The sequence below is a fragment of the Colossoma macropomum genome, unplaced genomic scaffold, assembly GCF_904425465.1.
Source record: "Colossoma macropomum unplaced genomic scaffold, Colossoma_macropomum, whole genome shotgun sequence".
NCBI lineage: Eukaryota > Metazoa > Chordata > Actinopteri > Characiformes > Serrasalmidae > Colossoma > Colossoma macropomum.
The window spans coordinates 13,339,654-13,365,555 of record NW_023494794.1 but is presented as its reverse complement, the minus strand read 5'-3'; the positions used below and the strand labels follow the sequence as shown (position 1 = coordinate 13,365,555).

The 25,902-nt window shown below is 40.5% G+C and overlaps 1 protein-coding gene across 1 annotated transcript in view; it reads left to right on the top strand.

Moving 5' to 3' along the window:
* The window catches only part of kcmf1 (potassium channel modulatory factor 1), a 41,672-nt gene extending 15,770 nt beyond the window's left edge, over positions 1-25,902 (top strand). Inside the window, exons 2-7 of the mRNA XM_036580265.1 lie at positions 4,792-4,959; positions 5,064-5,203; positions 16,138-16,239; positions 17,812-17,989; positions 20,862-21,147; positions 25,339-25,902. Coding sequence (XP_036436158.1) covers positions 4,792-4,959; positions 5,064-5,203; positions 16,138-16,239; positions 17,812-17,989; positions 20,862-21,147; positions 25,339-25,600 — 1,136 coding nt within the window. The 3' untranslated portion in view covers positions 25,601-25,902. The remainder of the gene's footprint in view (positions 1-4,791; positions 4,960-5,063; positions 5,204-16,137; positions 16,240-17,811; positions 17,990-20,861; positions 21,148-25,338) is intronic.

The following is a 25,902-nucleotide window of genomic DNA, read 5'->3' as shown; positions in this document are numbered from 1 at the left end:
CATCCTTCCAAAACGCCAGGTGGGTTGACATTAGTTCCGTTACAAGCCAGGGCCCATCAACAGCAGGTGCCTTTGGCTGTCTCGCCACGGTACGCATAACAGATTGTGTGCCACTGGGGTTGTGCCGCTGGCTTCAGACAGCAGAGTTTAGGAGTCAGGGAAGAGCCAGAGCAGAAGTCTGTCCTCCAGCGGTCAGGTAGATGTGAGATGTGTCTTTTTTGTATTCTCTACTTTGCATGACTCAGAGAAGGACGACTATCAGTCTAGAGCCTCTTTAACAGCCAGGCCAAACACATGGCCAGGCACAAGTGGCAGAGTCTAAAGTGTGGCCCTTCATAAGTCAAATGGAGATTTTGGAACATGCTCTGCAGGACAAGAAGCATAAGGGACAACAAATTAGACAGCGTTCCTAACTGCATCGTGAGATCATTGGCTCTCACAGTGAGCTTGTCGGCGCATCTGCACTTATTGCTAGGGCAGTATGGGTTGGGGTGCAGCACTTCATCGGGGGAAACAACTTTGAGACAATAAGGCGGGAAATCTGTGTTTGATGCCATCATGGAGAAAATGTCAAACTCTTCCCCTGTAGCAGGCAGAGAGTGCTCTGTGGGCTGCAGCGGGGCTACGGTGCTCTCCTGGCTCGCCATTTCACCGCTTAAGGCCCTTAATGACTTAATTTGAGCTATGTTCAAGCGTGTGAGTCCACGTTTTCAGCCAGCATGCAGGTGGACTTCTTTCTTTTGCAGCATTTCTGACACTGTCATTTTCAGTTTCCGGCCCTGCTAGTATTTCCTGCCACTGAGCCAGCGATATAATGGCACCGCTTTCGCAAGGATAGACAAGCTCGTTGCGGAGACGTCCAATCCGAGGCAAGACGGACATAAGTAATGGCCGTCCTGTGGCTCACAAATGTTTGTTGGAGCATTACATGCAACTGACTTGGAGGAATATGTTTTATCTAGGAGAGGACGTTTGAGGCATAGCTTGTGTAAGAGAAGAAAACAGAAGTTGTAGTTTGTAAACTCTGTTCCATAACTGACAGCTTCAGCTAAAATATCATCTGAAGACCCAGTGCGTGGTCTTGGAGCTGGGTGAGCTTGGCTACCAAAAGTACTCCATTGCTGATACCATCATAGCTTAGTTAGTGAAGCTAGCACTGTTTGAGGAGGACTGGAGAGCCGCAACAGGAGCCGAGGCTCGGAGTATAGTGGAAAGCTCTGTGGGAGGTCTTATGTTTCTAACTGAGTCTTAGTAGAAAGGAATTCCACCATAGGTGAGGGCTCTGAGGGTAGGCTTGCTGATGTGGCTGATGGCGCCGTAGCTTAGCTAAAGTTAGCAAATGCTGAAGGAGCGGCTCAGGTGGCAGTGGCTTACTCCTGAAGTTCCAGAAAATCAGTGGAGAGACAGCCCGTAGAGGACCGGGCTGAACTGAGTTACTTGGTCCGAAAAGCGAGCATATCTCGAGCATATCTAGGTTTAACTGTGTGACTGTTTGGCATACTTTCTTGGTCTGCAGCTGGCACAGCTAGAGAACCATCCACTTAGTAAGAACTGCCCCTGATGGCCAGCAGCTCCAGAACATGACTAAAATTCTAAATTGATCATTTAACTTCCCGTTGCTTGTTTTGTTGTGCAGCTGGACAGAGCTGTTCAAAATTCTCTCTTTGTGTTTATCAGTGGATCTGATTGCTCTACATACAGGTAATAATTGAGATGAGATGAAACAAGTGTTTCTTTGCAAATGGGAAACACACCATATGTTCCTCTAGAACAGGGGTGTCAAACTCAACTAAATGGGCCCTATTTAAAAATCTCAACAAATCTGTGGGCCAGCTGTGTTTTTATTTCTTGACTCGAACTAGCCATTGTTTGTTCAAAATATGCTGAATCTACAACAGCTTGAACTAGACACCTGGAGTCTCTTCTATTTATAGTGCTGTCCCATAGATGTATGTTATGTAGCAGTGCATGGAGCTCATGGAGAAATGGGCTAATAGTAATAGAAAATTAAAATATTTTCGGAAGTCGAATAGGATTGTGCCATGGGCCTGGCTTCGCCTGCGGGCCTTGTGTTTGACACATGGGCTCAAGAAAGCACTGCACTTAGGCTGCAACTAATGATTATTTTTTTAGTCAACGATTATTTCAGTCATGCCCTCCATCTCTGCTTCCTGTGGGCGTGACTCCTGTTCGTTTTACCTCACCTGCTTGATAGCTTAATTAAATGTATTTGTAACATTTATACATGTAATCATAATAAAAGTGAAATAAACAAATTTAATACAAATTAAAGTGCAAGAAGGCTTTCAAATGAAGTTAATGTGCAAAAATGTAGCTCTGCAAGTCCTCAATAAACTGTATAATAAGTTTGCTTAAAGTGACATTCACGTACGCAAAAGTAAAAAAAAAAAGAAATGGTCTATCTTATATAAAATCTTGCTGGGTCTGGAAGTCCAAAGGTTCAAATAAGGCTTCAAATGAAAAAAATAAGATCTTCTTCCAGTCCAAAATAACTATTAGCAATTGTTTACAAAAGCTTTAAATCGCGTTAGTTAACATAACTGAAATAGCATTCTCTTAGCAAGCACAATCCATGAGACCTTGTTTTCCAACGGGTAAACTAACAAACATTACCATACTAAAAATAGTGGCTGAAGAACGAAGTGGTAGAAAACGGCCTTACCCTTTCAGAGTAGCATTAGGCCTGATTCACACATGCTACCTCTGCGTGGCCTGAGTGATGCGACAGCGTAAGCGCTACTGCTTGAACGCACTGGCATCTCGTTCGCACAGCGTTTCTGCTGCGAGAAAGATATACAGACATTCCCTTCTTCCAGATGGATAAACGGCCACATCAGTGACTCTACTCAATAAAGATTTAATTTATAAAAGTACACTGTATATTTGTCCTGGACAGCATTCTGATTTGTGATAAGGGAAACGTTTCAAGCCTGGTGGACCAACCGGGAAACCTGTTTGCAGCATGGAATTTTTACTTATTTATAATTTTATAATTTTTTTGTCAAATTAAAATTTTTAGTTTGTATACGGTTTTCTGTTTGATTAACATTGATTTTCATGGCTTATTTAGTGTATTTAGCTGCGTGATGCGTGTGGCGCGCGGAAGAAATCGGTGCCCGGTCTGTTCTCTGAACACCGCGCCTCTTCAGTGCAGCATCTGGGACTCTGTCACTTTGCACACGCAGCCTGTGTAAAAGCGGTGACCATTTAACATGAGTGCAAAGTGAAAAACAAGACTTTCTGTGTCACTCACGTCACGCAGACGCAGTATGTGTGAAGAATGCTTGCGTTTCAGACGCCCGTGCGTCACCATATGTGCTGCCGTGAAATGACAACTCTGCTTTATTGTCAGAATTCGACTTGTTTCAATGGTTTATTTATGCTAAAATGCTCCCAGACTTTGGAAAGTTTCGGTCTTGCTTTTTTGCCTCGCCTTCTTCACACTCTCCCCCGTGCCATCATACAATGTTCATTAGTACCGAATGCAGTCGTGCCAATCAAAGCGATTCCGCCCCCAGCACTTCCTGTAGTGCGTTGCAGTTACAAATTAATGACCCGTCGGCACTGAAATTCTAAGTCGAAAAATTTTTATAATCGATGTTGTCTGTACTCTGCATCAGTTGGTATCTTCACATTAGGTATTGAAATTAGTATTAGGACATCTGACTTTATTAACACCTGTTCATTTTAAGTGACTTCTCTATCCGAATTTTATTAAGTCAGATTCACTCACAAAAACTAAGTTGTACTTTGCTAACGCTGGCCTCAGAAATCTTTTGCTTAACATTTTACTTTTTTAAACTAGAGGAAGGCCCCAAATTCCCCCACCCGTTAAAGACTGCTGTTTAGACTGATATGCCTCCTAGTTTTTGCAGCCATGGGCACTGTAGTGAGATGGTAAATAAACAACAACTTAAATGAAGAACCAGTTTGGTTAATATAAAAGTTTTTGTTGTGGGGGGGGGTGTCAGTTGGTTTGATTGGAGAGAGGGAATGCATTTGCACTTGTATAACACATGGTTAAAATGCATTTCAGCCCACTTCCTGTGATTTAAATCTATTTTCAAGATGTCTTGGGTGCATTGACATCTGCGTTTTTAAGTGGATAATCCTTACCTGGGTTTAGTCCTGACCAGGTTTACACCCAGATCTTGTTGAATTTGACATCTTACTACGTTAAAATTGCATAGCATCTCCTCTCTATTAAGCATAAATTCTGGTAGAGTGTGGGGGTTCATAACCCTTTGATGCAGTTATATATCTCTTATAACGGGTCCTGTTGTGTTGAATGAAGACAGCTGCTCTTGTGGCTGATGTACAACCAGTAAAACTGCAAACCATTATGGGAGAAATGGTAAGGCTGTGATTTAGAACTGCATATAAGCTAACACAGGGATGCTCAACTACGGTCTTTTAGGGCTGGTGGCTAGCACAGTTTGGTGATTTATCTACTCAAATATACCTGATTACTCTTATCTCTTAATTGCCAGGTTTAGTGGGTGTGTTAGTGTAGGGAAACGTCCAAACTTTGCTGGACACCAGGACCGGAGTTGTACACCCCTGAGCTATCAATATTGTTACCTCATTGATTACCCATAAATTATCCCCTGGCACACAATTTTAGTAGTTTTTATTATTTAAACAAACAACTGATTGCAGTGTTTTACCTGTGCATTAATTTACAGTTTGTATTACATGCCTCTGCAAAGAAAAGTCTAAATTAACTGAATTTTTTTTTTTTAGTTAACTCTGTGTTATCTTGACTTGCAGGTGTGAGCTGTGACGCGTGTTTAAAAGGGAACTTCAGAGGGCGCCGATACAAGTGTTTAATTTGCTACGACTACGACCTGTGCGCGTCATGCTATGAGAGTGGAGCCACCACAACTAGACACACCACGGAGCACCCCATGCAGTGCATACTAACCAGGGTAGACTTTGGTAAGCTTCTTCAGGGCAGTCAGTAGGTGTACAGTTTCTAAACTTACGTGAGAAGGATGTATTTTGTGGAGATTTTGAAGTACGTCTCTTCTCTGTTTCCACAGACCTGTATTATGGTGGAGAAGCATTTTCAGTAGAGCAGCCCCAGTCATTCACTTGTCCCTACTGTGGCAAAATGGGTTACACAGAAACGTCTCTACAGGAGCACGTCACCTCGGAACATGCAGAGACTTCCACAGAGGTGGTGAGTGCATTATATTGCTTTGTACTATTGGAGGTGTATGGTAAACTCTTTTACCAGGACAGCTGACCTAGCTCATCCAGTGTTTCTTCTGAAATTATGGGTATTAGTAGAGAATTTATGTGCAGTAACGATATTTACTGGCAAGTTTTTAAAAACGTCATTTTTCCAATTACGGGAATTGATAACCCTTTGATGTGGTTATATATCTCTTATAACGGGTCCTATTGTGTTGAATGAAGACAGCTGCTCGTGTGGCTGATGTACAACCAGTAAAACTGCAAACCATTATGGGAGAAATGGTAAGGCTGTGATTAGAACTGCATATAAGGTAACACAGGGGTGCACAACTCCGGTCTTTTAGGGCTGGTGGCTAGCACAGTTTGGTGATTTATCTACTCAAATACACCTGATTACGCTTATCTCTTAATTGCCAGGTTTAGTGGGTGTGTTAGTGTAGGGAAATGTTCAAACTTTGCTGGACACCAGGACCGGAGCACCCCTGAGCTATCAGTATTGTTCCCTCATTGATTACCCATAAATTATCCCCTGACACACAATTTTAATAGTTTTTATTGTTTAAACAAACAACTGATTGCGATGGTTTACCGTGCATTAATTTAGTTTGTATTACATGCCTCTGCAAAGAAAAGTCTAAATTAACTGTGTGGGGTTTTGAGTTAACTCTGTTATCTTGACCTGTGTTATCTTGACTTACGGGAATTGATGTATAAACTTGCTTCCTCGCCGATAAAAGCACCTATTGTGATCAACAAAACACACTTCTGTAGTCTGACCCATGTCCTGTCCACAGTGTTACTGTATTGCTTGAAATGTGGATGACCTGAGTACAACCAACCAGCACTTGTGTAGTCTGTTCCATGTCTTGCCTCATGTCGAACAAATCCAACCAAATGTGCCTTTTGGTTTTGTGAGGGATGCCGGAGGGAATGAAACAGTGCCTGCTTTGTTCGTTTTGTGAGGAAAAGGTAGAAACATGTCACAGTTAAACAACGGCAAAAATCAGTGCATACAATAAAAAAAAATTCTCTCACTCTAGCCTGACAAACATGCATGCAGCTTGAGCCCTGCCAGGAACATCACATGTTTGGTGAGAGTGCGGTTTCTCTGTATGGGAGCAAATGCACTATCCTGTTGTAGAACTATCCTGTTTGAACGCATTCAGAGAGTGTGCACCTACAGGGGCGCTTTAGACAAGCCTCCAGAAAGCAGTAAATTATTTCTGAAATCATAACGTATCGTTTTATGTTAAATAAATGTTATGCGTAATTTCTGGTCATTTTCATTTCTGTTTTCGCTATTTTAAAGTACAGACAGTTGCAGATTGCAACTGTTCTGCTTAAACTAAATGAGCAGATTCCATCTAATCATGCAGTGCAGAATATGTCTTACACACTCAATGTCTAACTATTGCTTGTTATGGCATGAAATACGTTTTTTGCTGAACAAAATGAAATGAACACATTAACATTCAGATTCCCTGATTGTTGCTTTTCACAAAGTAGTGACCCATTTTTTTGCATGATTGCTCAGAGTAGTAATATTACTGTGCTATTAGTAGTACTATAATATTTTCACTGTAATACATTTACAGTTGTGTATTTGATTTGTGTGGGCTTTTTAGTCTGTATTTAGGATTTCTGTCTTGCATCTGTATACTGATAAAACGGCAGGCTCCACTCTTGATGCATGCCCTTTCATCAATTTGTATATTGTGTAAATTGTGTAAATATATTTGTATACAGTTTTTATTTAAAATTTGAGCCCCTTTTTTGAGCTCCAATAGTTTTATTTTTTTATTATTATTTTTTTTTACAAGTCATTGACTATGAAATGTCACTGAAAGCTATTAATTGTTTCTGTTTATTGTCTTAAAGATAACTCTGCACTTTGTTTTAGAATGTTGTCATATTCATTTAATATAAGTTGTGAGTAAGAGTTGCATTCTTTTAAAGTTTCACACTACAAACATCAAATTTATGGTAAATGAATATCGACCCCAAAAATCGTTTTTCTGTGTGTTATGGCTGGATCTAGGGTCTGATCCTGAAAGAAAAGTGAGGTCAGACAGCTGCATCGGTAACACTTTACAATACTGTTTCATAGTTAATAAGTAACTAATCAGGAACTCAAGCGGGAATGAACGAGTAGTACTGCATTAACACTTCAGTAACTACTCTTAACTACCAAGGACAACTAGTCAACTACTTAGTAGGTAATAGTGAACTAATGATTAGGTAGTTTACTATTAACTATAACACCTGAGTCTCATGGAGAATTACTTAGTAACTATGGTTTCTTAGAATAACGACTCATAAATTACTGATCAATTCAACATTAATTGCTTAATAGCTTAGTCTGACAAGGTTCCTATTGAACTACTGACTGTAGTGTATTACAACACTTCTAACAGTAGTGAAATACACTACACAGTGTGCAGTCTCTACAATATAATGGATTATATCCTTCATTTCTATTCACAGAAACAGGTATGCTCAGAGAAGGCTGGGGGCATCACACCACACTTTACTGACTGGTGCCCTTCACGTGTTTGTTTTGATTAGAAACCTTAAAAGGCTAATGCACATCTTCATATTTGGCAGTGTGAACCAATTTGCACATCAGCCTACAAATGGGACAACTGCTAAAATACTATAGTATTCCGTAAACCAGTCTGCTTACCTCTCGTCTTTAGAAAAGAAAACACCATTCTTTTCTGCAGGAGCATGTGTGCCAGTGTTTCCTCTGAACCGTAGTTCTCCTTTTAAGTCCTCTTGAGGGCAGGGTCAGTTGAAGAGAGGGCTCACTGAAATATCTGACTGCGTATGTGTCCTGCTTTCAAATTCACTTGGTTCTAGATATTACCAAATGATGATGAAATTACTGTCTGTTAGATAATGAATAAGGTGTTACTGTTCTTGATTAGGAGCTACTGACCAGGAACAATATAAAATGAAACAATGGTAACTCATTATTAATGAACTAGGGAGTTAATCATGATCAGGAACAGCAAGTCTGAGAGCTCGGACTGATCACAGTATGTTCTGCTAGTACATTAATTGCACATCTTTTTGTTTCATCTCTGAGGCACAAAGTTTTACTGCCTATTGGCTTAGCTCATGCTAGCAAAATTAACTAGCTAGCTAGCGTGCACTCATAACAGATCAGCAGCAGCTTTAGATTTAATAAAGCACTAACGTGCTTATAATTCTGAACAACATGGTAAAACATTGTACAAGAAGACAAGAAGAGCTCAGATTAGTTAGCAAGTCAGCTAACTGTGTATCTACGTTAGTGCAGCAGACTTAATAAAACTTTGAGTCTGAATCAAAAGTCTCACATTAGTGGCCCGGGGGTCTGCCATGAGTCTGATTCACTCATCATACATCAGGAGATTCAGCGAGTCACAGTTAAAATATGAACAGAGTGATCAAGCTAATCCACTGAGAATGCAGGATTAACTACTCTCCTTTACCAGCACTTGCAAAAACCTCATGGGCACTCAACAGAAACACCAAAGCTATCATAAGAGTTTATTTAATTCAATAGAACTCTAAAATAGGTATTATTTTAAATGCCAGACTCTCTATATATTTATACTACTACAAATAAAAAAAAAAAAACAGGAATGATAAGACCAAGACAAGATTGAGACTGAGACAAGATTTTTTTCAGAATTTAAAAATAAAAAGAAAGAGAAAACCAACGAAACCACCAAAAAGGTCAATCATTTATTATACATTATATATAGATGAATATTATATTTATAACCTTTTGTAAAATGAAACATTTAAATAATAAATAGACTGAAAATATTGTGAAATAGTATTATATTATAATATTAGTCAAATTCTCCATTTTAACTTTGTTGGTAGATTATTCCCTGTCCCTTCTTCTCTAAAATCTATTCGGAATCACTACCTAAGGTCCACTAAATATAAACCAAACAACATGCATCCATTTTTATTATTAAATGAAACCATTCTGATCTGCCCAGTTAAGCCGTCATGGAAAGATCAGTGAGACTTTATTTGAAATAAAATAAAGGATCCTAAAGTCAAATTGTCTGTGGGCCAAGTGTCAGGTTCTCTTCTCCAAAAAGGCCTGGTACAAAAGACGTAGGTAAAAAAAAAAGTTAATCTTGGTCAGTGCTTATTAGCAAGTCTTCTATCACCATAATCCGATGATGATGGTTGTTGTTGTTGTTGTTGTTGTTGTTGTTGTTGTTACAGTAGTAGTAGTATAAATAGAGATTTGGATGTTTAAAATAAACATTTTAGAGTTCTGTTGAATTAAATAAACTTACATTAACAGTAGAGTTGCACAGGACTCTTATTATGATAGCTATGGTGTTTCTGTTGAGTGCCCATGAGGTTTTTGCAAGTGCTGGTAAAGGAGAGCAGTTAATCCTGCGTTCTCAGTGGATTAGTTTGATAATTCTGTTCATATTTTAATAGTGACTCTCTGTGTCTCCTGATGTATGATGAGTGAATCAGACTAGTGGCAGACTCCTGGGCCACTAATGTGAGACTTTTGATTCAGATTCAAGGTTTTATTCAGACTGCAGCACTAATGTAGATACACAGTTAGCTGACTTGCTAACTAATCTGAGCTAAGTAGGTATGGTTTTCTTGTACAATGTCTATTTTACTGTGTTGTTTCAGAATTATAAGCACATGTTAGTGCTTTATTAAACCTAAAGCTTCTGCTGATGTTCTGTTATGAGTGCATGCCAGCTAGCTAGTTAATTTAGCTAGCATGAGCTAAGCCAATAGGTAGTAAAACTTTGCGCCTCAGATATGAAACAGAAAGATGTATAATTAATGTACTAGCAGAACATACTGTGATCAGTCCGAGCTCTCAGACTTGCTGTTCCTGATCATGATTAACTCCCTAGTTCATTAATAATGAGTTACCATTGTTTCATTTTATATTGTTCCTGGTCAGTAGCTCCTAATCAAGAACAGTAACACCTTATTCATTATCTAACAGACAGTAATTTCATCATCATTTGGTAATATCTAGAACCAAGTGAATTTGAAAGCAGGACACATACGCAGTCAGATATTTCAGTGAGCCCTCTCTTCAACTGACCCTGCCCTCAAGAGGACTTAAAAGGAGAACTACGGTTCAGAGGAAACACTGGCACACATGCTCCTGCAGAAAAGAATGGTGTTTTCTTTTCTAAAGACGAGAGGTAAGCAGACTGGTTTACGGAATACTATAGTATTTTAGCAGTTGTCCCATTTGTAGGCTGATGTGCAAATTGGTTCACACTGCCAAATATGAAGATGTGCATTAGCCTTTTAAGGTTTCTAATCAAAACAAACACGTGAAGGGCACCAGTCAGTAAAGTGTGGTGTGATGCCCCCAGCCTTCTCTGAGCATACCTGTTTCTGTGAATAGAAATGAAGGATATAATCCATTATATTGTAGAGACTGCACACTGTGTAGTGTATTTCACTACTGGTAGAAGTGTTGTAATACACTACATCAGTTAGTAATTCAACAGGAACCTTGTCAGACTAAGCTATTAAGCAGTTAATGTTGAATTGATGCGTAATTTGAGTTTTCTAAGAAACCATAGTTAGTAATTCTCTGAGACTCAGCAGTTATTGTTCAGTTAATAGTGAACTACCCTTATCATTAGTTCACTATTACCTACTAAGTAGTTAACTAGTAGTCCTTGGTAGTTAAGAGTAGTTACTGAAGTGTTAATACAGTACTACTCGTTCATTCCCGCTTGAGTTCCTGATTAGTTACTTATTAACTATGAAACAGCATTGTAAAGTGTTACCGCTGCATCATTTGAATCATTTGTTTGTTTTTTGGGCAGTCAAATTGACTTCAGGAGCTGACTAGGCCAAAATAATAAACAACCCACAACTATCTAGAAAGCTAGAAACTCCCTACTTCCCAACTACCGACAGTGTGTGTGCTACTACAGGATTTACAAAGGTGAAGGTTATTTACAGAGTATATATAGTCAGGTGAACTAATCCAAATAGGGTTATACAAAAATCATAGTCACAACAGGCAAAAGGTTAGGCACACTAATAACAGTCAACAGGTCAAAATACAAAGTATACGAACAAGTAACAAGACAGCCGCCTGCTGGCTTGTAGACTTGACACTACTTTAATAGGAAGTTGATTATGGGAATCAGCCAATCAGGAGCAGCAAACAGCATGATGGGCTACACCTTGAACAAACACACAGAAGACATGCACAGCAGATCTGCTAAGTAGTTACACATCTGTGAGTGATGGGGAGATGGGGAATCACCAATGTTTTCTGAACCTTTCTTGTACATCAATTCAAATAAAGCCCTTGATATATCAAAGACCAGTGCGTGAGCCGGTGACTTGAATTGGACATATGCTGCAGAAAGACAAGTGGGTTGTGGTCTGTATAGACCAAGACTGGTTCTTTACTGGACTCTATGTAAACCTCAAAGTGTTGCCGTGCTAACAGGGCAAGAGCTTCCTTTTCTATTCTACTGTAGTTAATGACTTGGGTGAAGTCAGGGGCAGAAAGGATTGGGACACTACATAACAAGCTTTTAACTGCTTCAAAAGCAGTCTGACATTCAGCTGACCACATATAACCGACAGAACTATGAAGGTTTCTAAGGGGCAGGAACGCATCTTAAAGGTTTCTACAGAAACAGCTGTAATAACCTGCCATTCCAAGAAAGCGACAAAGTTCTTTCTTTGTATTAGGGGCATGAAAAGCATTGATTGCTTGAACTTTGCATCCAAATGGATGGACAGGTCCCTGACCAACCTGTTTCCCTAAATAGGTCCCAGTGGCATGATAAAACTCACTTTTAGGTTTAGGGTAAGACAAACATTCTGAAAATGTGAAAACACTGTATCCAGTGTGTGAAGATGGCTTTCCCATGTCTCAGAATAAATTAATGCATTGTCCAGGTATACTTCACAGTTATCCACATTCATGAGCATCTTATTCATTAAACACTGAAATGTTGCGGCTAGGTTTCTCAAACCAAAGGCCATAGCAGAATATTGGAAGAAAGGGTCTGGGTGGCAAAAGCTGAAATTTCAGAAGCACGTTTAGTAGGGGGAATCTGCCAAAAGCCCTTTAGTAAGTCTAATTTTGTAACAGATTTTGCATTTCCTGTCCTGTCCACACAGTCTTCCATTCGAGGAAGGGGAAAGAGGCAGTGAGAGAGTTAACTTTATGGTGATCGGCACAGAAAGAGCTCAGGAACCATTAAACATGGGGAACACCATGGACTAGAGCTAGGGGCAGAGAGACCATTTTCAACAAGGAATTCAGTTTCCCTTTTCATAAATACACATTTGTTAGGATTAACAGGTACAGGAGTAGGCAAAACTGAGGTGGAGGCCTCAGAACTAGAGTGGGGCACATAACTTTGAAGCATGTTCACATGACGAACACGAGACTTCCTCTTTCTACCTTGGGTCTTCACAACATAATCTGTATGAATCAACTTTGCCTTAATTACATATGGGTCTGAAAACTTGGCCTTTAAAGCTGAACGTGGTAAAGGCCACAAAACAAGAATGTCATCTCCAACATAAAATGAATGCTGCACTGACTTCTCACCAAAGTGAGATTTCATACAAGACTGGGAGGGAGCTGGTGAATGTTTAGCAAATTTACAAACTGTATGTAACCGCTCATGAAAGGAACTAACATAGCCCAAAATATTCTTGGAAGGGAATTTAATTAGGGCTTTCACTGTATCAGCATCCTTAAGAGAACAGAGAGGAATGGCTTCAGGGTATGCAGTGGCCTCACACAATAAAGTAAGAAGGTAAGTATAACCAGACTTGGTTCTAAGGAGTGGCGCTGCACAATCATTTAAAATTAGCTCAGAGGGCTCACCCCTCACTAGTTTGGGCTTCAGCGGAGCGGAGGGAGTAACCTGATTGGGCTTCCCAGCAAATTGACAGATATGGCATGAATGGCAGTGGTGGGAAACATCAGCTTTCATGGTGGGCTAAAAGAAAATGATTTAAAAGACGATTGTAGGTTTTCCAAACACCAAGGTGACCAGGATGGTTATGGTCATGGGCTATACTTGGCACCTGCTGTCTATAAGACTTGGGAACAACAACCTGGAAAACTGAATTCCACTCATTCTCAGAGTTTGCAGGAGCCCGCTTGTGCATAAGTGCATCATCCTCCTAGAAGAAGTAAGCAACGGAATGCTGGGACAACTCAGGTATATCTATAATAGCAGGAATACACACAAAGTGGCATCACGTTTTTGGGCAGCAGTGAACTATGCTCGACCAAAAGACACGTTACTGCTGCTGTCTTAATCACCTGAAACTAATATCAAACTTAGCAGAAACATCATCAGCTAAACTCTCTTCACCATTAACAGGAACAGGTTCCAAGACAGGGCTATCAACACACGCAGTCGACTCAAAGAGCAAACAAGTTTTCCATTTTATGAGCCTGAGTCAGTGTCTCAGCACAGGCACTGAACAGAAAGGGAAACTCCTGAGACAATACAGCATTGTCCCCTAACTCAGGCACACTAATAACTTTAGGCAAAGGAAAAAACTCCCCTCCTGCCAAATCTTTTCCAAGAATGAAAGAAATTTCTTTCACTGGCAGTTGGGGGTGAACTGCTGCTTTTACCGCACCAGAAACTAAATCAGATAGAAGTTATACTATATGCAGTGGGACTTTTACTACACCAACTTCTGTGCCTCAAACTAAAACATCAGAACCACACCTGGGCTGGGTGAAAAATGGAAGAACACTCCAAAATAAAGGACAGTGCCATTCCAGTGTCTCTTAAAATATGAACAGGTTTCTGTTCAGAGTCTGTATCTGATAATGAACATCAACAGATGAGAGATAGAGAGAGAGAGAGAGAGTGCGCTCTAATACAGGGCAGCAGTGGGGTATGGACCAGTCCAACAATTGTGGGAGAGGGGTGTGTTTTCTGCTGGTTTTTATGTTTCAAAGCAGGACAAGAAGCTATCAGATGCCCACTTTCATGACAATAAAAACATTCACAAGACTCACTCGACGTGTTGGATGCGTTCACAGGAGCTCTGCAGCTGTATCTACACTCGGGGGGGAACCACACAGAGGAGGAGAGAACGCAATTTTATGCATGAGCAAACACATCAACCAAAACAGCAGCATCAGCAAGTGAGGAGGCTTGGTTTATTCAAATAAACAAGGATCTTCCAATAGGATCGATTCCTTTAACTTTGCGTTTGGAGCACCACTTGTCAAAATGGCAGATTTGTCAGGAGCAATTCAGCAAATGTTTAGCTGATGGTTTTGGCATGTTTATGAAATCTTTTTTGGTAAGCTTCAGGGACAGGTGCTGCAATACAAGTGCCATGGTGCTGAAAGATCAAAAGAAACCTGCTAAAAGCAACAGGTCATCTTTACGACATTGCTCAAACCGCTGTAATGTGGGGTAAGTTGTAAACTTATCCAAATCAAATTTAGAGGCTATGGCAACCAACAAACACACTCCCACTACAAATACAAAACCCCCAGACAAATGAGAAGTGGCAACCGTCCACAGAGGGGGAAAAAAACAAAACCACACCTGGGCTGCTGGTCAGCAAAGCAGGTCTTAGCTGGTCAGCATTGATTTCAGGGGCAAGCTAAGCCAAAACAATAAACAAACCCGCAACTAGCGCGAGAGAGAGAGAGAGAGACTAACTTACCAAAACCAAAGTGAAATAAGACACTCAAACCTTCCCTACCTCCCTAATTAGTGATAACCAGGAGAAAAATTGAATATAAATAAATAAAATGGCCTACTTCCCAGCTACATACAAAGGTGCTGATTATTTACAGAGTATTTACAGTCAGGCGAACAAATGCAAATAGGGTCGTAGGGTTACAGAAATCATAGTCACAACAGGCAAAAGGTTAGGCACACTAAGAACAGTCAACAGGAACAAAATACAAAGTATACAAAAGTTATGAGAAAGCAGTCTGCCCGGTAGTTTAATAGGAAGTGGATTATGGGAAGCAGCCAGTCATGAGTTGAGGGGTGGGTCCAACCAATCAGGAACAGCAAACAGGATGATGGGCAACACCTGGAACAGACAAACACGCAGAAGACATACACAGCAGATCTGCTAAGTAGTTGCGACCAGGGTCGCAACACTGTGTCCATGTCCTTGATAACTAATTATCAGTATTGGCCCAACCTTTCGCTCGACCCCTAACTTTAACTCTTCCCTGATGTATTCAGTGGTGCTCCATTACCTCAGAAAATGCAATTCCACTGCTCTACAACCCAATGCTGGTGAGCTTTGTACCCCTCTAGTCAACCCTTGGCATTGGGTGAACTTGGGCTAATGTGTGGCTGTTCCAGAGCCTTCTCTTTCCCATTCTGTTGGCAGTGCTTTTCTGTGGAGATTATACAAGCTCTTTGCACACAGTTTACCTGTGTCAGTAATGGGTGCACCATACAGGGACACTCCAGACAGAAGAGTAAAACCCGTTTCTGACTAGTTAATTTTTTGGGAATGTACGTAAAGTGCTGGAGGGCTGCTTGTACCGACCCTTTGGAGTCTACTCTAAAGCACTTGTAGTTTTTTTTCAAACCACCAACAGCTTTAGAAAGAGGGTTAATGTAGTCTGGCAGGAGTGTCCCTTTTAAAATAGCTGAATGTACTAAGGAGTAAATGCTTTTGGACATAATGTGTCAGACCCACCCACAAAAATCACTGTGTGCAGACACATTTTTATTTTTTTGAGAAACCTTTCCCTTCCTTGGTACTCCCATTCATTAAATATACACTTACACGTTCTGGTTTACAGTTTGTCCCTAAAGATGGTGAAAAAATAGGTACAAACAAGATGTTGCTGGTTTGCTGTTTTCCTTGTGATGCCTTGTCAGTTTTATAAAGATCTCCATCCTCCTTCTCTTTCAGATCTGCCCAATATGTGCAGCTTTGCCTGGAGGTGACCCCAATCATGTGACGGACGACTTTGCTGCTCATCTCACACTTGAACACAGAGCACCTAGAGATTTAATATCCTTTATGTTGTAGTGTGCATTCAATCTTTGTGTGAAGTTGCTTTCTCATGATTTGTGTATGGTTCATGTCAATGCAGTTTGAGTTTTTGCGCTAAGCACATACCATAGCACTGTGATAATAGTACAGATTAAGTTAAATTACCTGCACACAGTACCAGAGTGACGTCATCTGTGAGAGTGTGCGAGGTGGTGGTGTTCTCAACCTGGCCGTAGTTCTGGAATTGTAGTCCTGAAGGGCATGTGTGTAGCACAGTTTGTTGAATTTCAAGTTCAGACACATCCACTTAACCTGGCAATTAACAGTTGAGTTGAATCAGGGAAATCACCAAACTCTGCTGGACTTTGGTCCTCCAGAATGACAGTTGAAGAGTCCTACTACAAAGCACATGCTGGAATAGCTGAACAACATATCTGCTATCATTACATTTACTTTAACTGGGATATCTATGCTTGTTTCAAGCACTTGTTACTGTCACTTGCAATAAAATGTTGAATAAAATGTTGAATGTTAAATAAAATGAAAAAGCTATTCAGGGAATACTGACTTTAAAAGAATTTTCAATTCAATAAATATGCTTGCAGTTTTGCCATAAGCATTTTACTGAATAGTAATTTTGCAGTTTTTGTTTATGTTCTTTTATTTTATTCTAGTTGTTACAATGTCTTTTATATATACGCAGCAAATATATTTTTATTACAATATCTGTTTATGTACACAGCAAAAACTCCTAAGATTTAGGGTTCGTACTTGCTGCTCATCCAAACAAAGATACAGTGAAACGGAAGCGTTTATGCCAAAATGCTGTTTCATGCCAAATGTGTATCCATTTATAACAATTTTGGATATAAAGAGATTTGGAAAGAATAACAGCTGACATACAATGCAAAACGCATCCTTATTTCTCTAATAAAGGTGGTATAAATTTTAACATACACAGGTGCTTCTTGTATGCCCCTTCCAACAACGTATATCATAAAAAAAAAAAAAAAATCTGTATTGCAATTATGGGTATGTGATTATCAGAATCAAATCAATATCGGCAAGAGATTCGGACTTGTACATTTGGCCAATATTTCAAACTGATATTGGACATGCGTACTCTACTTTGAAAAAGCCGAACATTTGGGAAGTGCTGGGCTACTGTGTTAAAACATTTGCACATCTTCATGCATTTTACTGTAATTATAACCATAAAGTTTTATATTTTTCTGTAATGTTCTATTTTACATAAGTATTTATATATTCACATATGCAGATATGTATGTAAAAAGGACATTGGCATTGGTCCACAATTCCCATGTCAGTATTTCTCTAAATGGGATTGAAATGTAATTTTTGTATCTCACATCACAGTGTCCAGGCATTTTTTTTATATCCATATTTTGAATGCCTAATGTGTGGATGTATATTGGTGAAGAATAGTTTAGCCATAGCTCATCCCTGTAATCATATTCTTCTGTAATAAGGTAGCATAGTGTGACCTCTGCACTGGGTGTGTGTCCAGGGGTGTGTGTGCGCACTTGCTATATGTGTCTGTCTGTTGGTCCTTAACCGTCCTGCGTCCACGATGAGACAAGTGGCGTGCGGCATGTGCGCCGGATGTTCCACCCTGGGCGTGGGCTGGGCGGTCCGCGAGCACGCAGGACTAACATGCACTTTACCAGCAGCTCCACTGGGGGGCTCTCCTCTTCACAAAGCTCGTCCTACTCTCCAAGCAATAGGGAAGCCATGGACCCCATAGCAGGTGTGTTTATACCAGCTTGACATGATGGTCTTTTTAGTTTTATATTGCTTGATTATTTTATAGTCTATCTTATTTTTTTGAATGAACTATACGGTTTTCAGCTGGTGAGCTTTCAGTTCTGAAGGTTAACAAACTGTAGCTTGTCACCTTGTGTTGTCAGCTGCAACATCAGATAGTTTTGAATATTGTGTCGAGTGTGATTCTGATCGTTTAAATATTCTGTGAGGATAAGGAAAGTTCAGAACATTTGCATTTTAATAATTGAAAGAATAAACTGAAACCTTTTTTTTTGTACCATTTCTAATAATTAATGTAATTGAAAGATTACAAGGTAGTGTCAAACATCACTGAATCAACTAGAGGTGGGCAATATGAAGATTTTAACATTATCGTAAAAAGTTTTATTACTGGATGTGCAATATGCTTTTCTGAGCATTTTATGGATATCAGTACTTTAGAACCACTGACCAACTGCATATTTCATTAAAAAGAACATGAGTCCTGTTTAATTGGTTTTAGACAGTACAGAATGTAAGATGTTGAATAAAAATCATGTGTTGTACAGTTTGTATTGCTCTACAACTGCCCTCTTCCAGAACACGTGCTGCCCTGTCAGTTTTAATTCCACACGCAGTCCAATTTTTTTTAATACTCCTACCAGATTGAACAGTAAATGCAACTTAGATCCTACTAGCAAGCAGTCAGGAGTAGTAGTAAACTTGTTTGGTTTGTAGCTGGCAGAAGAACGAAGATTTGCCTCAAATTAAATTTCTAAAACAAATTTAAATTGTCTCGCATGCCCTGCTTCAGATTGTCATCAGAGAGCATGTTGGCTTTCTGACATGATTTAGTATGTATGGGCTGACAGTTGTCAAAACAAAAAAGAACAACATCTTGAAAGAAATTGGTTTAGAATGGCTAAACAACCACCAGCAAATGCCATGTTGGTAAAGAAACGTACAATATGAACTAGAGATGAAACGGTTACCGGTTTCACGGTAAACCGCGGTAAAATTAGTGACGGTTAGTAGTACCGTTTGAACTGAGTATTGTTAAAACCGCGGTCGATTACCGCGGTGTGAAAAACTCGCTGCACAGAATCAAACAAAGGCAGAATCATCTCTCAGACGCAGCTCTGTGTGTATGTAGAGGGGAAAGGGGAGGGGGAGGGGTAGAGAAGGGAGAATATGGGGGAATGTAGTGACAGAGATTCGGAGATATTTCAGCCTTCTAAGAAGACCAGGTCTGACGTTTGGTCATGTTTTGGGTTTTATAAGGATGCAGAAGGAAAGTTAATTGAAGATGACGACCCTGTCTGCAGAACAGGCCGAAAGAAAATAGCGGCGAAAGGGGGCAACACATCCAACCTTACGAGTCATCTTCGCGACCACCACCCGCTACTTTTTAGAGAACGCAAGGTTAACTTTAACGGAGAAGTCTGTGGGGACTTCGAAATAGAAGAAATGTCATGGTCTGTGTGGTTTAACTTGTGCTTATGGTTCGTTAATAATATAAAATGAAGCTTTAAGCGTCAAAAAAAAAAAAAGAAAAACAATCGGTGAATCAACTGTGAATCGAAACTAAAGCCTTTAACACATATTTCTGTGGAGCAGAGTCTCCAAAATGAGCTCTAAGTTAACAGTCACACAAGCTCTGGAACGAGACGCTGCAGAGGTTCAATCTGCACAGCTCCCCTTTCTCGCTTGCAGTGTTTACTGTCTGAGAAGAGAATTACACCGTCTCAAATCACTGTGTCCCTAGTGCGCTACTGTTCAAAAAACACGATCATCATTAACAAGCAATTGAGTTTTAAATAGGGAATTTGTAACCTATTGTTAATATATTGTTACTGTGAACGTTTCACGCACTCTTTGGGTGAAGGATTTGCTATTTCATGATCCACGAAGTGCACTACATAGGGAAGATAGTGTGCTTTGAGACGGGACCTTGCGCGAGTAAACGCTGTGTGCTGCTTTTAGGAAAAGCAGAGTTTCAGAGATTAAACTTTAGGAGTGTTTCTGCCGCAGCTCAGATGCGCGTTAATTTTAAGTTATGTTTTAGTTTTAAAATGCTTTTAGAGAAGCAGCTCCACAGGTGAAGACACACTGTGAGTTCTACGCTGTCTGCACGGTCACGCAGTTCCTCTGTGATTTTGGCTGTTTTTCCTGGTGCACTGTGTTGATTAGGGGAACAGCGCCACAACAGCACAATAATGCTGCAGTTGCAGTTAGGACAGAAAATCCCCCGAGTGCAACACTTCTTAGAAGTAGTAATTTTCCATTAAGACCCACCTCAGAGTTGGTCCAGATTTAATTCTCTATGCAGGGAAATCCCTAATTATTGTAATAAATAATAATAATAATTACAACGGTAATAATAATAATTATTATTATTTACAACAGTAATAATAATGATAGTAATAACAGTAATAATAATACATTTGCTATTCTTTTGTTTACAGAGTATTGTAAGTAATACAAAAGTAATACTACAAATGTATTGACTACATTTTTTTATTTTTTAAAGTGCATATTGCTGCCAATTCTATCTGTGTTAATAAAAAAGTTGGTGAAATGAGTTTGTTTGTGTATCAGTATTTATTTATTTATTTATTTTACTTTTCAACACTTTTGAACAATATTGCGATAATATCGATAATTGTGATAATTTTGGTCATGATAATCGTGATATGAAATTTTAATATCGTTTCATCTCTAATATGAACTATGTTGCTCCAGAAGGCTCACTTTTATGTTGTGCAGAAAAGGAAACTGCTTGATTATTTTTTTCAGACTTCATTAGAGGTATTAGAGGATAGAGCCCTTATTGTATTTTGACCATTTTTTGACCATCTCTCTCTCTACTGTTTTAGAGCTGCTGTCACAGCTGTCAGGTGTGCGGCGCTCAGCAGGCGGCCAGCTTAACTCCTCGGGTCCATCAGCATCGCAGCTGCAGCAGTTGCAGATGCAGCTGCAGCTTGAGCGGCAGCAGGCACAGGCGGCACGCCAGCAGCTGGAAACAGCACGCAATGCCACACGCCAGCGCAGCAACCCCAGCAACATCAACGCCAGCATCCCACCGCCCAGCACCGCCACAAACACAGCCATGACTGAGAGCAACCCACTGGCCTCACACAGCTCCCAGTTCCTCCTCACACGGTACAGCAACTGACTCCTGGGATGAGTTGTATCAACAGGGCTTATGCCTAGTTGTAAACTAAGTTGATCTTAACTATCTGTGTGAAACTTTCACCAACTTTAAGCTGAATTTTCCCTAAGACCTAGCTGGGCTATTTCTAGGATATGGTAACCTATTTAAACAAAGAAGTCTGTAACTAGTGTGATTTGCAGCAGAACTTAGGCAAGCAGCAAATTCTATTAAACAACATTATATGATTACATAAAATGTGCAAAAGTATTTTTTTTTTCTCTTTTGTTTTTTGAAAAGACTAAGGTAAGGCCGTCTGATGTCTGCAGGTGTTTCAGCATATTTAAACCTTTAATTTTAGTGAAAAGTGAATAGTTGTTTCTTGTATTTCTGGCTAGAAATGCAGTCTTCTTTCTTTTGTTTGATATTTTGTGTGATGATTCAAAGCCCTTTACTGGGACATACTGCAAGAAGCAGCAGAGCTAGCAATGTAGCAAATATCAACAACAGATTGCAAAGCTACTCTTCAGCGCTAAAGTCTACATCCCCTACTCGGAGAAATGTAATGCTAAGGTGTCTTTCAGGAGTGAGCTGAAAGAGAGGGGGTCAGAAACTACATTTTTGGGTTGGTTGTGGCTCAAGAAACACTGCTGAGAATCACTGTTCTGCTGTGTGCTGCTTTCTTCTGAATCCTCTGAATCCTACCATGTTTTTTGTGTGGTGTGTTTTCTTTTTTTTCTTCCTTTGCATAATTTCTCCCTTTTTTATACAGCTTTTTGTCTTGACCATCCAGTGCTTAAGCAGCAGGTGTCAGTAGCCTACTTTTAGTAAAATTTAGCCTTTCACTAGAGCGCAAACATGGACTTTACTAAATGCACATATGTCTGTAACGATTCCATTTAGGTTTTTAGCAAGCGCTTTTATCCATAGAAATTTAAAACTGTAGGAGAGAGTAACGTAAAGAGAGTAACTTGACTTTTATTGCTTTAACAGTAATGTTGGTGTTCTAGTCCGATAGTGTGAGATGTGTCCATTACGTGGTACACTCGCAGAAATAAAGGTAGTAAATGGTCACTGGGGCAGTACCCCGCTTGTCACTGGGGTGGTACCGTCAAGGGTACATCTCAGCACCTTTAGTCAGAGAACATAACTGTACCATAATCCATTGAAATTATATTATAAGTTGTATTGACTCCACACAACCCATCTCCTCTCCAGGCTTTTTAATTTATTGTTCTGTTTTAAAACATTAGGTTCTGAAAAGGTACAAATACAGAATCTATGTATGAATCAAAACATTTTACATGTTTTGTTTTTCGAACAAATCACTGTTTTTTTTTGTCTTTTAATTATCCACCCTTGCTCTCCAACTGAGACACAGCAGAAGGCAGTCATTGCAAGGGAAATGCCATGTGACTGAAACGGCATGTTAGCTAAATTAGCTGAAGTTCTCATGAATTTAGAATTGAATTTTTGTAAGTTACACATTACGTAGTGTGTATCTAACACCTACTAGACGCTTCCCTGTAACAGTTGTTTACTGATGTAATTTACTGATTTGAATTCGGACAGATTTTCATCATGAAATTTAGTCAGAGAGATTTCTTTTAATCAAAATATTTCAGTTTTTGATTTACAACATTTTGATGTAGTTGTTATAACTGAAGTTTAGGGGGAGGAGCATGGCTGAAACCCCTCCTTCTTCCAAACTAATGCCCTGTAAATTCACATCTTACCTTCCGTTCCCATTTCGAAGTGTTGGCAATCAGTTGTGTGGCGCTAGTGCAGGTACGAGCCACTCTGGTACAGACCTCTATTCTCTCTCCTCAATTCCCTTTGGACGTCTGCCTGTTCCTTATGCAGATACAGTGCAGTCCACATCCCAATGAAATCCATTGTCATCGTACCTGCTGCTCTGGCTAGTGAACCTTCGATCTAGGATCTCGATTTCCCTGCGCAGTCTCGCTGCCCAGTTTCTGCGCTTCCAACACGGCTGCAGTGCTTAAAGCCTCAACAACTCGCGTTCCTCTGCAAGCTTTATCCGAACTGCACCCTTTCTCTGGACCACAACTATGCACCAGTGCGCCCTGATAGACGAATCGCATCTTCCATGCTGATGTATTCCACTCTGTCTCGGCTCCGGGCGGAGGTAAACAACCCTGCTCTTTGTCGGCATTGTTTGACCCTCAGCTCGTGTGGCTGCGCAGACCACGTGACAAGCCACACTCGCCCTATGCAATGTTGTCGCAATGTCGATGCATATTCTACATGATGTCTTCACCCCTTCATGCCATTCCAATCTTATCCACAAGCCACCATTTCTCCTCTCTCTTGCCATTGTCTCTCTCCACCTCTCTTGTATTCCCCTCTTTTCTCCCTAGCATGGGGCCAAACTTCCTGTCCCTTACAGTGCCCTGCATCTACTCAGCTGGATGCAATGCTTTATTTTGTAATGCTGTATTCTGCTGTTCATATGTCAGTTTTCCTGCTTCCTACCTACTTTGCTAGTTTTATTCTGCTCTCTCTCACCCTTTTCATCCTGCATTCTCTCCCACCCCTTTCACCCCTCTACCTCAAGCCTCCATTCAATCTCAGCTCCATCTCAACCCAGCTCCATCTCAGCCCACTCCATCTCAGATCAGCTCCTGCAACCCAGCTCTGCAACTCCCTTCTGAGTCTACATGGCTCCATCTCAGCCCACGCCATCTTTGATCGGCTCCTGCAACTCCTTTCTGACTCTTCGTGGCTCTGCCTTATCCCGGCTTCATCTCAAGTTCACCTCTGAAGTGTCATAGCTCTGCCACTCCTCACTCCACTTGGCTCCATCTCGGATCAGCTCCAGTGCAATCAGCACTGCAACTCATTTCTGACTCAACTTTGCTCCATCTTGGATCAGCTCCAGTATAATCAGCTTTGCAACTCATTTCGGTTTCCACTTGGCTCCGTCTCAGATCTGGTCCAATGCAGCTCAGTCCTGCTTCTCATTTCTGGCTTTACTTAACTCCACCTCAGATTGGCTCCATCTCAGATCAGCTCATACGTTCTTTAGTTCGGCAACTCATTTCTGACTCATGTTTGCTCCATCTTGGATCAGCTCCAGTACAAACAGCTCTGCAACTCTTTTCTGGCTCCACTCGGCTTTATCTCTGATCAGCTCCTATGCACCTCAGCTCTGCAACTTACTTCTGATTCAGTTTGGCTCCTTGTCAGATCAGTCCCATCTTGGATCTGCTCCATCTAGGTTCGGATCCAACAGTCAATTCCGCAGCTCATCGCCGTCTTACCTTGGCTTCACCTCAGACCAGCTTCACCTTGGATGAGCTTTATCTTGAGTTCCATTTTTTTCATTTTTCCCTCTGACTGGACTACTATTGGTTTGTTTGTGAAAATGCTGCCTGTAACCTGCTGCTCTCCTAGTCACTTTGGCCGTTCTTCGGCCACCGCTTATTTGACTCCCCTCGTGCTGTTTAATTTATCGGTTGTCATATTGGGCCACACATTCCATTACACTAGCTAGCATACTTGCTGTGTTGTTCCTCTTTTCTTTAAACACAACATTTACTCCATGTAACACTTCTGTTCTGTACTTCAGATTGAAGTTTTTTCTGTAATGAGACTCATTATTTGAAGCTGTGTTAAACATGACAGCTTTTAGTAGAGATTTACATTTATACAATGCAGTGCCTGCAGCTAATAACGAGACTAAACAAAATTCTCTACTAAAGACTTGATACTCGACTCAGACTCCCACACTAGAGACTCAGGGCTTGATTCAGACCACCATCTATGAAGCTACCTGTGCATGTCTCTGTGCTATGTAATTTAGTATGGTAATCATTTTACAGCCTACAGTAGTTTTACTTCAGCAGTGCTTTACTGACTGTATGATTAATGATTAATTTGGCAGCTGGTGGTGTGGTCAAATATTACTGTCAGTTCTCAGTTGTCAGAGCTTGTAGTTTGTTAGGTCAGGTCCTAGTTTGCTTTCTTTGATGCTTGAGTGAGGAACACATATCAGACACACATCATTTCTTTTTTTTGGGCCATCAAAAAATATTCATAATAAAAGACTATAGTTTGGTTTCTTAAATTCTTTATGGAGGTTTATGTAATTGCCAAATTAAAAATGGCTGACCATCTAAATGACTGAGTTTCAGTCCTTCTCATCCACGCTCCTCCTCTTCCTTCTTTCCTCATGGCAGGCTGAATGAGCCGAAGATGTCGGAGGTGGAGCGTCAGGCTTTAGAGAGCGAGCGCGCTGACCGCAGCCTCTTCGTCCAGGAGTTGCTGTTGTCCACGCTGATGCGCGAGGAAAGCTCATCCTCAGACGAGGATGAGCGGCGAGACTTCGCCGACTTTGGAGCCATGGGCTGCGTGGACATCATGCCTTTGGACGTGGCGCTGGAGAGCCTGAACCTGAAGGAGAGCTCTGCTGGCAAAGAGCCTCCACCTCCTCCTCTTTGATGATATCCCACCACGACGCAGACAATGTCCTCTGTGCTGTAACTGCCAATGACGGTGGGCAAACACACAGCTCTCTTTTTTTTTTTTTTTGTTTTGTTTTTTGTTTTGTTTTTATTTTTTTGTTATTTGTTTGGGTTTTTGTTTGTTTGTTTTTTGTTTTGTTTTTTGTTTTTTTTTTCTTGGTGATTGTAATTTTAGGTCTGTCACCTTTTGTTACATTGTAAAAAACCATAAAAAGGAGAGCAGAAGTGAGAGGAAAATGTGTGAGAGAATGAGTGAAAGAGAGTCAGTACAAGTGAGAG